The sequence below is a fragment of the Stenella coeruleoalba genome (genome assembly GCF_951394435.1).
Source record: "Stenella coeruleoalba genome assembly, chromosome: 17".
NCBI lineage: Eukaryota > Metazoa > Chordata > Mammalia > Artiodactyla > Delphinidae > Stenella > Stenella coeruleoalba.
This window is the reverse complement of record NC_137163.1, coordinates 13,885,391-13,901,569: the sequence shown is the minus strand read 5'-3', so window position 1 is coordinate 13,901,569 and position 16,179 is coordinate 13,885,391. Positions and strand designations below refer to the sequence as shown.

Below are 16,179 nucleotides of genomic sequence, written 5' to 3'. Positions count from 1 at the left end.
TGATCCCTCTGTCTTGGTGGTAGTATAAATTCCATGTGAGCTTTGGATTCGTTGCCTTCCTAAGAAACTTTATTATACTCAGGTTTTTAATGAACATAATTTTGATTTAAAAATGACAGTGGAAAAAATTATTAGTTGTACCCAAAAAATCTTGTAGACAGTGTGGGCAGAAATATATATTTTCTATACAGTGAAGTACATATGTCCTTTTCTCCCCCCGTCTTTTTCCATATAGTCCACGTAACAATTTTATGTAATTTTATTGTTTTTACATTAGCATCAACTGTTGTTCTTTCTTTTAGGTTTGAGGCTCTTTTATTCCTTAAAGAATTGAGGCAAATAAAGTTTTTTTAAAACTTTAGTTTCATATCACCTTCATTTGTGCATACACATGGAACAGAAATGCATGATATATAAATTTACTTCGTGTTCATATTTGTACTTAGTATAGGGATTCATATTTTGAAATAGGCTTTCTTTTAAATATAAGCATTTTCTTTAAATTGATGCTGAGATCTCAAAAAATGACTGAGGAAGCTGCTTTACTTTTGTCTATTTTACAAATAACTTAAGTTTCACAATTTGGAATGTTTTGCAATCATGATGAGACTTTTGCTTTTACTGTAGATTTAAACAGTAAGCACTTTTTCCCACATTTTAAATCCATTTTTTTGTTCTTCATTGAACAACACAGCTACCAAAATCTCCCTAATATAATTTGCACTGTTACCCCAAATGGGTAATAATCCCCCAAACAGGTAATAATTTGTTAGTGCCTTTCTGGTCTTAAGATGCTAGGGAATTGAAGTTTTGGTCTTGGTCAAAATAGCCAAATGTATTTTATTTTTCTACTTGGAGCCAGTAATCACAAATTATGGCAGATTTAGCATCCATCTGATCATAATTCTTGATTTTTTTAGATATTTTATAATACAGATTAAAGGACAAATACCCAAAAATAGAAATTTCTTCCCACTTTGTTATTGTTTACAAAGTTACTATTCCATAAGAGAAAACTATAAAGATCTTTAGAATCATATGCTCACGTGAAAACACTTTATAATTAAGGATATATAATTCAACAAAATGATTATTATTGGAATTATAGTTACTGTTTCTTTAATTCTCTCTAAAATGGGGGGTGAGGGAGAGGTTTCCCCAGGCCAGCAGTATATACATCATTTGTCTAGACAGTTAAAACTTACGACAGAGTAAACTTATATTGAAAGAAGAGCTCCCTTATGTAAGGTTTCCTTACATATGATAACACTAGAATTAAGACAGCTTTCCCTTTTATTTCTTCTACAGTAGTCTTTTAAAAAGTCTCAAATGGTAGAACAAGCAAAATATTAAGACTCTCTTAAGATGCCCTATAAGATGCGTATACTTTACTTGCAAAATATGATTTTTTTGTGCATTATTATTATTAACGCTATCAATTAAGCTTGCACCATGCCTACTGGATTTCCTTTCTTTAGATTTAACGCCAGTGAGGATGCTGATTAGCACCGGGCTCCTACAGTGTTTGTGGAGCCAAGTCAAAGGGACTGTGATTTATAAAGAGGCCAGTGAATCTGTTTATTTTGAGAGGTGTTCTGAAGGCAAAGAATTAGGATAGTAATTTTTTTAAAGATTGGAAAAGACAAGCCAGGGAGAGATACTTGCATCTAGTTGTCTATTTTGACAAAGGCTAAAGCGTTTTTATGGTCTGCACATAGCAGAAGAGTTCTTTCATGAAAATCACCCCACATTTTCACCAGATTTATTCTACGAGGACATAAATTGTATGGGATTAAATTTTACCAAATCAGGATTTAATGAAAGAAATGCCAGGAAACTCTCAGGTGGGGGAAGTCGAGAAGGAGATTGAAATGAGGCCGTCTGCCAGGTGCCCTGACCTAAGGACGTGCTCCCACTCGGCCTAGGCGGCCCTGCCGGCAGGAATCCGTTCACCCCACTCTAGCTCAGCAGCCGGTTCTCAGACTGTCTGGTCTCAAGATCCCCTTACATCTGACAGTTTACTGAGGGCCCCCCAGACAGCTTTTGTTTCCATGGGTTATAGCTGTTGGCATCTAATTCGAAATCAAAACTGAGGAATTTAAAAAATATTAATCCACTTCAAAAAATCGATCATATGCCCATTACATGTTAATACAAAGAACGTTATGACATAACGTTCATATATTTTCCAAACAAAGAAAAATTAGTGAGAAGATTGGCATTGTTTTCCATTTTTGCAAATCTCTTCAGTTTCTGGCTTAATGGAAGGCAGCTGGATCCTCGTATTTGCTCCTGCAGTCAGTCTGTTGTACACTGTTTTGGTTGAAGCGTACAAAGAAAATCTGGCTTCACATACAGGTAGTTGGACTTGCTGAAGGGATCTTGCAGACCACTTGAAGTTCTCACTTTGAAAACCACAGATTTAGGCCAGGGATCAGTAAATTATGGCCCATCGGCCAAATCCAGCCTACCCCCTCTTTTTCTATGGCCTGCTAGCTAAGAATGTTTTTATTTTTTAATATGTTTTAATTGTTGGGGGAAAATGTCAAGAGAAGAATAATGTGTGACATGTGAAAATTATATAAAATTCAGATTTCAGTGTTCATAAGTAAATTTTTGTTGGAATATAGACACTCATTCATTTACATGTTGTCTGTGGGTGCTTTACACTATAATGGCAGAGGTGAGTTGTTACATCAGAGACCATTTGGCCCACAGAACTTATATTTACTATCTGGCTCTTCACTGAAAAAGTTTACCAACTCCTGGCCTAAACTAAAATCAGAAACAAGGGAAGGGTTTTGTTGTTGTTGTTGTTTTGTTGTTGTTGTTTTAACTTCAGATTTTTTTCATAAATACCATGCATTTGTCTCAGGTATATTCAGAACACCTTGTGTGCCTGCTGTGTATGAATCATTGCAGCTGGTGCTCTGAGATCAAAATAAGGTAGAGTCCCGGTACCTGGAGAAGACAATATATACAAATGTGAAATAACGTGAGAACCATGAAAACAAATATCCAATCAAAAGCAAAGACAAAATGTCAAAAACAAGTATTGGGTTGGCCAAAAAGTTCCTTTGGGTTTTTCCGTAAGATGTTATAGAATATTATATATTTCACAATATTATATAATGTAGGCCCTAATGGAGAGAGTCAGAATAGGAATGCAGATTTTATCTGTGTCAGTTGATAGGGGCTGCCTGGAACTGTGTGTTCAAAAAGATTCTGAGGCTGGGTTCGGGCCTAGCAGAAAAGAGTGTGCTGGAGGATTACGGTGGAAAAGAAGAGGAGCAGTACAGATATCTGGTATTTACCATCCCTAGAATATAAGGGTAACAGATACATTGTACTCATTTAAGAATATGCGTACTCTAAAGGTCAAATACTTCAGTTGCACACAGTAAGGTTTTTTAGTAGTTATTTGCATCTTATGGATATTGCCAGGCATTCAGTCCATCTTCTATGCATAAATTATTTTATCCCTGGGTACCCAGTGTCCTCTGTATTAGAGATACTATGTTGCCCCAACTTCACAGGATTATTACCAAGATTAAATGAGATAGTAGATCTTTGCAAACTCTGAAAGCTTACTTTAGACTTTATTATTGAGAAAGAGCTAGTACAGCATAGTGGAAAGAATATGAGTTTAGCAGCCAGAAGACCTGGGTTTGAATCACTTAATAAGTAAGTAGCCTGGTCTCCCTACCAGTGCCACCCATTTTTCTTAGTTCTAATTCTTGGAGTCATGTAAATCGAGATTGTGATTGAAGATAATTTTTATACTTGGCGGTGGTGATGATAAATGAGCTAGGGAATAATTTCACAGAAAACTACTTCCCTAAATGGTAATCATGTTCTTACTAACCCAAGTTGTAAAATAAACAATATGACTTGGTTTAGGGCAGACAGAACCAGACTTTGTTACATGAAATTATTTTCATTTATCTGACCAATGTGTTCACATAATGTTCTCTCTTCCTTGCCTCTTTTACCTAAACAGTTTACACTATTACAACTCATGGTCTCCTGCAATTTTAACATCAGGAGAACTTAATTAGAATGTGCAGGCACCTCTATACAGACACTTTCTCAAGTCATCACGTAATCTTTTTGGCGTCCTTTATTCATTTACCCATTATATGATTAGCAGGCATCAGAAGCTTTAGTGTAGGTCATCAAGGCAGAAATTGAGGGCATTTGACAATAATTCATACTTAGAAACCCTTACAGTTTAAGGGCTTCACTTTGTGTTCAAAATAGAGTTTACTGTGAATCTGAGATCTTTAGTATTAAAATAAATTAATATGAAATGTAATTTTGATGGTACATTTAAATGTTATAAGAGCGGGCTTCCCTGGTGGCGCAGTAGTTGAGAGTCTGCCTGCCGATGCAGGGGACACGGGTTCATGCCCCGGTCAGGGAGGATCCCATGTGCCGTGCAGCGGCTGGGCCTGTGAGCCATGGCCGCTGAGCCTGCGCGTCCGGAGCCTGTGCTCCTCAATGGGAGAGGCCACAACAGTGAGAGGCCCACGTACCGCCAAAAAAAAAAAAAAAAAAAAAAAAAGTTATAAGAGCATGTCTTTTTTAATGCAAATTTGCTAATCTGAAGATGTTCACCACAAATTTAACAGTATATTTAGGTCATATAGGAGATATGCAGAATATAAGATACAGAGATATTTGAATCCATGAGTGAAACTCAGAAATCAATTTCAGTGATAATGATATTTGTATCCGGATATATCTATACAGACATAGGAATTTACACTGTAATCTTGTAATTATACGGGTTCACAGGAATTTACACTGTAATCTTGTATTTATATGGGTTCACAAAATAACTATGTACCTTCACTTGAAACATGCTCGTTATAGCTCTCAAAACTGATAAAATAGGGAGTGGCCATTCACTTCACAAAAGGATTCACCTCAAGGAACCCGTTAGATAGGGAGTTCTTAGGAACAATAGAATACCTTTACTTTACTGTTCCTTATGGGTTGCTTACCCCTTCCTTCAGCATCTATTCAAAGCCGCAGTGTAGTTCCATTGGGTAGGCACTTCCGTGTTTTGCCTACTGCTGTATTCCTTGAGGTCTAGGCACATGGAATGTATATAGCACGGATCCTTGATAGTCACAAGAGTCTTCAGGAGAACTGTCATATACTTGAGAGCGTAGGCTGTATTTAAAGGAGACCGCTGCCACCTGTGCCAGTCCCTTGTTGCTATGAGTGAGGGTGGACCCAGTGTTGCCAGATCTTCAGGTTCTTTTGGAAAACCCAGAAGCTTAGCTGATTATTTTTCAGTTACTAAATTTTAAAAACACTGTGCAAACTCAGTTTGCGATCTTTGATTTTGCCTTCTCATAATACCATTTTTCAGTGCCTTGTTATGCACTTAACGAGGGACATCAGCCTTAATTTGGCCAATTAACAGTAGATTATGATTTCTTCAGAGAAAGGGATGGTTTTGCTTCAACACACTTCAAGGTAAGGCCAGAATGTGTATTTGACATCATTTGGGAATGTGGAGTAGAAACCCAGTGGATTCTCTTGAAAAGCGGGTGGAGATTTTATGGTGAGGGGCCAGGTATGGGAGTCCCTAACCTACTTGCAGGTGAGCAGTGGAGGTATAGAAAAGATTAGCATCTTTGAAGATTGGGAAGTTGTGTGTGAGTTTTGAAGCCTGGAAGGAAAGAGATGAGGAAGAAACAAAGGTGGTGGTGCCAACAGGGAAAAGGGTTGTGCCTAGAAATCCGTTGGATGCATTTAAACTACGCCAGGTGTTGATCAACCTGACTTAATCCTGATCCCCTTCAACCTGTAAATTTCTTTGTTGTACAGCATAACTGTCTATCCAAACAACGTGTGTTGCTGGCCGGCAGTTAACCAAAGCCCAAGACCCTTTAAGGCAGGAACAGTTGCTTATTCATCTCTTTGTTTCTTTTGTTCCTCATCTAATCAGAGCTCAGGTAATATTTACAGAACAGAATTATTCAACTAGAAAAAGAGGGTCAGAACCTAGTTAAGGTAGTCTGATGATAAAACTTCTTTTCCCTTCAATACTGTGTCATCAGCAAAGAAGAAAAGAAGAGGAAGAAAATTAGCATGTATAGAGTTGGGATCTAAAATCAGCAGCAAAGGTTAACAACTTTTATTGTCTTTGAAAATTCTTTATTTTTTAAATTACTCAGAAAAGACATCATACATGACTTTGTGCTTATAACCCATTATAGTGATATGCTGGTGTAAATGTATAGTATATGCAGTAATACATAGATTTTAATACCAGCATATTATGGCATAATGCTGTAATAGCAGCATAATGCTCAGGAATGGATGCTCACTTTTAGTGTGATTGCTTAGAACATTTAAGTAAGTTTATACAAATTTAAGTTTGCTGGCTCTTCTATAGACATTTTTATCATCTCTGTGGCCCTCAGTTCATCTTCATTTTTTTCTTTGATGTTGACGACACCATCACCATTCATTTGCTGGAGGACCATTAATTGCTGAGAAATGCTAAAAAGTCGTAAGTTTCACAACAGAGATTGACTTTTTCAGGCTGTATTGCATTGCTGGCCTAAGGACTCATGCTCCTTGAGTGAAATTTATCCCTATGGTGATGTTTCATTCTCTGTGTATTTGCCTCTCTCCCTCTTCCTCTTTGAGTCATTCAGTCTGATTCTTTTGTGGCTCTCTCCTCCCTTCTGCTTTCTTTGTGTTTCCCACCCCATATGGTTTCTCTTTCCTGTAGGTCTTTACTTATGTAAGTGGTAGCTACGTGCTACCATTCCCGTCTTAATGATGAAGCAGCTTCAGAGAGATTAAGTGATATGCCCAAGGTTACAAAGCTAGTAAACAGTGGAACCAGAAGACAGGAGATGCCAAGGGTAGAGAGAGAGTATTAGGAAGAGGTGTAACTATCCTCTCTCTTCTGTTTCATAAAGTTATTTCCTAGGAATTTTTACATCTTAAAGCAGATTTGAGGTACCAAATAAATAATTAGTGAAGAAAAATATTAATTCAAATTAGATTGATTCTGTTGTGGTAGAGTTTTAGTCAGGGCATTAAGCTATCAGGGAGCTCTTTGGTAGTGAAAAATCGGCTTTTCTACGTGTGCATTGTAATAAACAATAAAGATGCCCATCTGCTCCGCCTTCACTCTAGATTTTTCCCTGGTCCTTTTGGAAAATAGTAATATTAGAAGTAATAACCAGGTTTTGTATAGTGCCTACTACGTACGGTATTTAATCAGTGCTTGTTGGATTAATGAATAACGTACAGGCATTGTTGGAGGGCCTACCTATGGAAGGGGTATGGAATTTGCATACTTTATATACATTATTATTTCTCACAAGGGGTATGGTATTTGCATACTTTATATACATTATTGTTTATTTCTCACAACTCTACAAGAGAACTGTACCCATTTTGTAGATTAGAAAATATGCAAAGAGAGGTAATATAACTTCCCTAAGATCGTAAGTGCTGAAATTCAAACCCAGGTTTAGGTGACACCAAAGTTCATGTTCTTTCCCTTATATACCACACCAACTCTTGAAAACACTTGCATGTTTTTTCTCTTCTCTCAACTCAAGCATTTCACGCATCTTTAAAAATTGATGTGTCCTAGGACTCCTGAGTAGTGAAGAGTTTGTTTGGGTCTCCCAGATTGTAGATCTACATTGATGTCCTCTGATGACACTGATGGAATCTGTTTCATCTAGCTGAGAGAGAATCTCTTGCTTAGTCACTTCCATTTAGAGATCAGGGAGTAGGATTCATCTCAGGCATCATATAGTACTTTGTATGTGCTTGATATTGCCTTCAAGGTAGCCCCTAGGGAAACACGTAGTAGCTGAAGCCCATTTTATAGATAAAGAAGGCAAGTGGTTTGGTCAAGGTCACAAAGTAAGTTACAGAGTGAGACTTGAAACTAAGTCCTCCTTCTCCAGATCCCAGTAAATAGTGCCTAAGAATGCCATTTCCGGTGTGAACAGTTGGCCGTGCCTAGGGAGAGAGGAATAGGATATTTATTGCACCACAAGTTTAGAACAAATTCCAGGAAATGTATTTCAAGCATAACGGCAATAATCCCGTGCACATACATCATCCCTTTTAATCTTTGAGACATCCACGTGCGGGAGAGGAATGTGTGAAAAATGCAGGTTCTGTTTTTAGCAGACTGAATCCTGGAGGTGACATATTTACCCAGTGTCTCACAGTCAGGAGGTCACATGGATAACAAATACATCTCCGAGGAAACTGGGAAGCTTTAGAATGAGAGATGACTATAATTAAAGTTATTAGGGAAGAAAGATTGAGTTTATCAAGGGAGAAATGAGTCAGCAGCAAGTTTAAACAGACTGTGATCTATGGGTGTTTCTCTCCTGGTGGCTTATTTTGAGAGAGTGTGATGCCATCCGTGCCCAGAAAGCAGCCCGACCGAGAATAGGAGTAAATGTCCTAGGGACGATGCACATAATGCTTAAGAAAAGAATTGTCTTGTCCTGTCAAGTTATTAGTCCCTGAGGCTGGAAGATTGACGTGTTATAGTCGTTAGATCAGTATATAATGTGTACCCATCTGTAGTTGACACCCACCCCAGCCCAGCCCCTGGCAACCACTGTTCTTTGTTTTTTTTTTTTCTTTTCTCCATATAGTTTTTACTTTTCCTGAATGTTGCATACATGGAATCATACAGGGTGTAGCCTTGTAAGTGGCTTTTTTTCACCGAGCAGAATGCATTTGAGTTTCGTCCACAGTTTGTTGTTGCGTTGCGTTGCTGAGTAGTATTCCATCATATAGATGTACCATAGTTCATCTGTTCATCTATCCAGTCATCAGTTGAAGGACATTTCAGTGGTTTCCAGCTTGGGGCCATTATGAATAAAGCTGTTATAAGCATTCACGTACAGGCTTTTATGTGAATATAAGTTTTAATTTCTCTTAGATAAATATCCAGGCATGGGACTGCTGGCTCCTATGGTGAGTATGCATTTAACTTATAAGAAACTGACAGACTGTTTCTGTTTTGTAAATAAGTTCATTTGTATCATTTTTTTAAAAATTAGATTCCACATATGAGTGGTATTGTATGATGTTTGTCTTTCTCTGTCTGACTTGCTTTACTTAGTATGAAGATGTCTGGGTCCATCCATGTTGCTGCAGGTGGCATTATTTTGTTCTTTTTTTGTGGCTGAGTAATATTCCATTGATTATTTTAAATTAAAGTTACTTAAGAAACAACCAGGGGAAGATGGACATGCTGACTTCCTTTGCCCCTCCCTGGAAGCAGGAAATAAATCTCCCACTTGAAGGGTACCCTCCCTATACCAGAGGTAGAAGGCATCCTTCTCACCAGAGATAGGGAATTTAGGGCCAAGAAAGTTGGGTAAAAACACCTTGTTACTCCTTCACTAACTTGCTACCCCAAGCCCAAACCCCTTTTACTTGTCATTTTCTCACAGATCTATTGTTTCCTTGTCTAAAAGGTATAAAAGCTGCCTGCTTGGGTGACTTCTTTGAGTCTTATTTTTATAGATTCCGTACATACAAAATTAAATTTGTTTTTCTCCTGCTAATCTGTCTTATGTCAACTTAGTTATTAGACCAGTCAAAGAACCTAGAAGGGAAGAAGAAAAGTTTTCCTCCCCTACAATACTTACATGAATTACTGAAAATTAAGATACTTTCCCAGTATTTGTAAGTTTCTTTTGATCTAGTCAGTAATCCTATCTTATTACGTTAGTCCATGAGAATTTATTCCTTATGCCTGTATGTTTGTTTATATTGATGATCAGCTTCTTAAGTGATTTATTAAATCATCTTTTTCACAGTCCTTTGTAGAATTTTCCTGGGGACTGATGTGAAATTTGGCAATATTTAATATCACAACTTTTTTTTCATCCCCTTTTGAAAAAATATTATGGTGACATTGGTAAATCTAAAGTCACCCAACACCTCTCTCTATATCCAGGATTTTTTTTAACACAAAGATTACTGACAATATTTCTTCAATTGTATCTGAAAGTTCACTCAATATATTTTACTTTAACACATTTTAAGTATCTAAGGATGACTTACTGTATCTTATCTTCATTAGACTTCAGCTCTCACTTAATAAAGTTTTAGAAACTTTAAAAAAGAAACTGACAGGGCTTCCCTGGTGGCGCAGTGGTTGAGAGTCCACCTGCCGATGCAGGGGACACGGGTTCGTGCCCTGGTCCAGGAAGATCCCACATGCCGCAGAGCGGCTAGGCCCATAAGCCATGGCCGCTGAGCCAGCATGTCCGGAGCCTGTGCTCCGCAACGAGAGAGGCCACGACAGTGAGAGGCCCACATAATGCAAAAAAAAAAAAAAAAAAAAAGAAACTGACAGACTGTTTTCCAATATGATACCCTCCTGCGTTCCTCTCTCAGTGTATGAGAGTTGTAGCTGCTGTGCCCCCTCACCAGCACTTGGGTTACTTTGGTTTTAATTTTAGCCATTCTAATAAGTATGTAATGTTATCTCATTGTGAATTTAATTTATGTTTTTCTAATGACCAGTGATATTGAGCATGAAGTTCATTTTTTATATTTAAATTTTTCATATAACGTTCATGTTTTTCTATTCATGTATCTCGAACATTTATCCTTTAATTCATTCAAGAATCATCATAGTTTGTGGCAGTGGTTCTCAAAGTCTGTTCCCACACCAGCAGCGTCAACATCACCTGGAAACTTATTAAAAACACAGATTTTCAGGTGCACTCAAGAGCTACTGAATTGGGAACTCTGGGGATGGGGCTGAAGTTTAACAAGCCCTCCAGGTGATTCTCCACTAAGCCAGAGTTTGAGGACCATTAGTTTACAGTAGTGGCACTTACCCATCACTGGATATCAGTATCAGCTGTGCACCTTAAAAATAAAATTAGAGCTCAGTCACCACCCCCCAGAGTTACAGATTTAGCTGGTGTCTGATGGGACTCCAGGCATTTTTTTTTTTAAGTCCTCCAGGCGATGCTGATGTACAATCAAGGTTGAAAATGATCTACCAAAGGTTGTTTAGCTAGGCATTGTAGAGGACACAAATCTGACTTCTAATTCCAGATCTCATGTAGCTTGTTGTCTAAAAGGGAAGATCCAAAAATACACAGCATAGACATAGGCACATATAAATTACTCAGCAATTATCTAATAAATTAAAGTGTACTTGGTGTCTTGGGTTTGAATGGAAACTATAATTCTCTATCTCAGAGCCTCAGTTTTGTACTCCATGTTGTACTTCACATTCATTCGTTCAACCAGTGTTTATTGAGTGTGATGGGAATGTAACAGTGAAGGAAATAGACAAGTCCCTGTGCTTATGGAGCTTACATTCTGGTCTTTGGCACCTAGTTAGCATCTACTCACTTTACAGAGTTTAGGTGGAATGCGGTACACATCTTAATAGCTCTAAAAAGAAGTTGTCGATTCATATGTGTAATTTGATAGCCTTAACGATCATATTTTCATATTTTTGTTATATTCAAGAATTGTCCTTCAGAGTTATTTGCCTTGTATTTGTTAATATTAGTCATGAAATCCTTTTTTCTTGATAACTTTTTAAAGTCATGTATTTAATCAGCTCCACTGATAACAATGTTAAGGGCAGAGACTGTCCAACCCATAGAAAGATCCTGGAATTTGGAATCAGAAAATATACATTCAGATTCTGGCTCAACCAAATAATAGTTTGTATTTTTGATCAAATCAATAGAATTTTACATTTCTGTAAAGTGTAGGTCACATAATAATGCTTCCTAGCCCACAGAGTTGTATAGGGATTAAACCAGATATTTTTAAATGAAAAGTGAAAGTGTTTTATAAACTGTAATATACTCCCCAAATATTAATTTCCTAATCTTTTTTTAACTTGCTTAAAGGCATAACTTTAATAATTTCTATTTCCAAAGTTATACATTTTATACATCATTAGCAGTTGGCATAAATCCTCAAGTGCAAGGAAACAAGCTCAGAGTGTTTTAGTCATTTCGTAAAAGTGTTAAGAGATTGTAATGAAGGATAAAATAGGCTGTCAAGTAGTTAAGGAATGTTCTGTCATTGACAAGGGTGTGAACAGAAAAATGTTGATAAGGTAACAAATCATTTTTCAGTACAATATTGGTTTTGGCAACCTTTTCTTGTTAGGGAGGCAGGGAGTGAAGTGTCAGGAACAGCCCTAGTCACATAATGAACCATGCTGCGTCTGGTGAAATGTATTCATCGTGAGTGGACGTAATGGAGCAGATGAAAAGGAGCTGCAGCTATTATGACTGTGTCCTGCATGAGTCTTTACTATATTAGGGATTCTCTTACAGGTACACTCTATGTTTAACTGCAGAGGATCTGCTTTGTGTTTGAACCTGGCTATTTAGCTTTTTTTTTTTTTAATCACCTGCTGACTTATTTCAAATTATATTTTTTAGTGAACTAGCACCTCTGTTACGCAGAACACTGGGCTAGGCAGCAGGACCACAGGCAAGTAATTAATGTCTTGGGAGTGAGAGAAAAAGGATACTGGTCACTTGAGATCACAGGGTCCTAGGACTTGACTCAAAGAACCTGGAGAGGAAATGAGAGTGGGGTGGAGGGGGTTGATGAAAGGTACTGAGTAGAGCTTTCCAAAATAAATGTAATCAGTCTATTTTTTAAAATAAAATAATAAAGTTTTCCAGGTCAGATAAATTAATCAGTTTTCTTTAGTATGGGGTGCTTAGTCTTCATCATGCAGTTTGCATTTGGTTGGAATGTCACCTGAGCCAGAGCAGCACTTGTCCACGGTGATTGGCGCTGTCCGCAGCGCCTAGGACAGCACCTGGCATGGAACCAGTGCTTCATGTATATTTGGGGAATGATTGAAGGATTGCAAAGTGGGGTTAAAACTTAGTTTATGGAAGCTTTTTTCCCCTCCGTGGGACAGATATTCCATGACAGATCCTGTGATGCACACTAGTCCTGGGAATGAGAGGACAGAGTAAGGTGTTGTGTCCCTTTTCATCAAGGTTGCTTTGGTAGGTCTGGGCAACAACCATGCTCTAAGTACAAAGTGTGGCTGCCAATTGGCTGGAGGTGTTCCCAGACTTTCTGGCAACCTTCCTTGCCCAGTTTGACCATTGGCTGCTTACTGGTAGAAGGTACTTCCTTCCTCTTTCCCTAGGGGGGGATACTATTCATTGACTTCAACTGCATAAAGCAGGAAACTTACAAGTTAGACTCAAGAATTTTTAAATTTCCTTCTGCTTTAGAGGACAGTGGCTTTATTTTACATTAACCAAAAGTAGAAGCAGAAAATTATTCCTACAAAGAGATGAGTAAGAATTTTCAGCCAGTTAAGAAGATGTGCTATCTAGTCCCATTCCTAGAACCCTCTACCAAGCCCTTCTCCATTTCTTTCTGCTCTCACTGCTACTACTGCTCAATTTCCCATTTTACTCTCAGCCTACTTGCTCCCTGCTCCAGACTGGCCTCTTGTCAGTTTCTGCCAGAGTGATTGATCGTTGTAAAGTGTAGATCTGGCCATGGTTGTCCACCATGTGGTCTTTCAGAGGCTCCCCCAACCCTCCTAGAATAAAGGCCCTTTTTGCAACCAGGTTGTTTTGTTTTGTTTTGTTTTGTTCTACTTTTTCACCACTTTCCTCTATGCCCTTTGATCCCAACACTTGCAGTCCCCAGAAAGTATTGTGTTCTCTTTCACCTCCAGACCTTCACATTTACTAGATCTCTTCATGGAATATTCTGCTTATGATCCACCTCTCCCTTCACTTGGTTACAACAGAGTCTACCCTTCTGCCTTAATACAGATATCACTGACTTCTTGGAGTCTTCCCCACGGCAGAGTAAGTGCACAGGTATCATGTGAGACCTTTAAGAAGCTTTAATCTGAAGAGGGATATCTAATAGCAAAGATTAGGAAGGTTAGCATGTGAGATTATTTGGCAAGAGAGGAATTTGAAGTAAAGTTTATAGCGGCTTTGAAATAGGCTGATTGTTTTGTTTAAATAGTGTGCAAAATGGAAACCAATACTGAAATATCCTATTTATACTCTGATATTTGAACGTGTATGCATACTGTCCTTTAAAATAAAATATTCTGTGTTCACTGCTTTAGGCGATGGTGCATGCCAGCACAGACAAACTGACTGAAATATATTAACTTTCTCATCTTGACTGACTCATTTGACTTGAATAGCAAGTTCCCCCAGGACCCCACCTCTAAAAATAGAAAGTATATTATTATGTTTTCAGAATTCCAGGCTTTGAGAAGCAATAAGCTATTCTGGTTTTGCTATGATGGCCGTTGGCCTACAGCTGAATTCTGGTAATTGCACGAGCTGGAGACTAGAGTTTGAAGTTGGAGGAGAGGTGGAGGCCCCGAAGGGGCAGAAGGTTGGGAGAAGCGTGTTAAAATTATAGGTTATAAATACCAACAATGTAGTTATGAGAGGATCAAGCTTAAGCTTTGATAATACAATAATAATTTAAGATAACTATAATCAACTGAATATTAAAGGTACAGAATATATAGTGAGACTCTTTAAAACGTTTCTCTGGTAATTGTACTTTGGGGAATTAATTCTAATAAAATAACCCCCCAAAGCAAATTCTTTTATACAAAGATATTTCTCAGTGATATTCAGTAGGAAAACTTGGAACCCATCAAGAGATTTGAGGAAATCACTCATCTAAAAAATGAAACGTTAAGAAAATGCTTTATAATATAATATTAAATTTTAAAGCAGTATAAATATTGCATATGTATTGTGATTACCATTACTGGGTAGGAAAATACTGTAAGCCATGAACAGAAGTGGAAAAAGGCACAGGACATGATTACCAGCAAGTAATCCAGTTAGAGCATAAGTACCTGGGACATAAGATTACAAGGGTAAGTTGGGGCCGATTTATGGAGTTACTTGTTGCCTTAAATAGGATAGTTTAATTAGTAAGCCATGGGTTAGGGTTAGGGTTAGGCGCATTCAGTTTTTCATTAGGTGAGCCATCTGATTGTATTCAAACTGTAAGAAGATAAGTCTGGCTGTGGTATATAGGGTAAATTGGGGTGGGAAGAGGTCTTGTTACAGTGGTCCAGTTCAGTACTGAAGACATTCTTTTTTCTTTCTTTTTTTTTGGCTGCGTTGGGTCTTCATTGCTGTGCACGGGCTTTCTCTAGTTGCAGTGAGCGGCCTTCTCATTGTGGTGGCTTCTCTTGTTACGGAGTGCAGGCTTCGGTGGTATGGACTCTAGAGCGCAGGCTCAGTAGTTGTGGCACACGGGCTTAGTTTCTCCGCGGTATGTGGGATCTTCCCGGACCAGGGCCCGAACCCATGTCCCCTGCATCGGCAGGCGGATTCTTAACCACTGAGCCACCAGGGAAGCCCCCTGATGACATTCTGAATTACAGTGGGGCAATTGGAAAAGACATCGAACGCAGGAGGTGTAGTGGAAGTAAAATCTTTAGGACTTGTCCACTCGTTTAAAACAAGAATAGACGTAAGAGAATAAGGAGTTGAAGATGGCTCTGAGGTTTCTGGTTTGGGTAACTGGGGAAAAGATAATACCATGAAAAGCAGCAAGATGTCTCATGGAAGAGCTGGTCTTCAGGTGGGGAGGAAGACTCAGTTGTCAAGTATATTGAGTTTAAGGGCCTAGGTTTTGGCATAGATCTTCAACAAATGGTTGGAAATGAGGAAAGCGCTGGTGTTAGACCGGGGCTAAGGAGAGGAGGAGTGAGGCTCTTCACACGTTCCTGAGCAACAGCTGGAGCTGTGGGAGTAGGTAACCCATGCAGGGGGAGGAGTCCAAGAGAGTCAAGGAGTGGAAGAAAAGGAGGAGCCAGCAAGGGATGCTCGGGTGGCTGAGAGGAGGACCAAGGGGCACATGGGCCAAAAACATTAAAGGGAGAAAGAGTGTCTCTTCTTGGTATCATTTTCTTACTTTAGTTGAATTTTCTGTTAACAAGGATGCACAAACTTCTCAGTCCTAGACCGAAAATTATTCATATTTTCCGTATTTCAAAATTCATAAACTAAATTCCATAATCTAATAAGATTGGGGGGCAGAATTAGCCATTGCTTTTGATTTTCTGTGTTTTTCCTTCTTGTTGGTAGTATTGATTAAGAGTTTGCTTCACTGCTTCTTTTGCCCCTCCCAGAT

The 16,179-nt window shown here is 38.4% G+C and overlaps 1 protein-coding gene across 5 annotated transcripts in view; it reads left to right on the top strand.

The window, feature by feature from the left end:
• Positions 1-16,179, top strand: part of NSMCE2 (NSE2 (MMS21) homolog, SMC5-SMC6 complex SUMO ligase) — a 224,646-nt gene that overhangs the window by 78,401 nt on the left and 130,066 nt on the right. For 2 of the 5 annotated variants that reach the window (XM_079902454.1, XM_079902456.1), the window contains exon 5: positions 8,954-8,988. The exons of the other annotated variants lie outside the window; for them this stretch is intronic. In XM_079902454.1, coding sequence (XP_079758580.1) covers positions 8,954-8,988 — 35 coding nt within the window. The remainder of the gene's footprint in view (positions 1-8,953; positions 8,989-16,179) is intronic. 5 annotated transcript variants of the gene reach the window in all.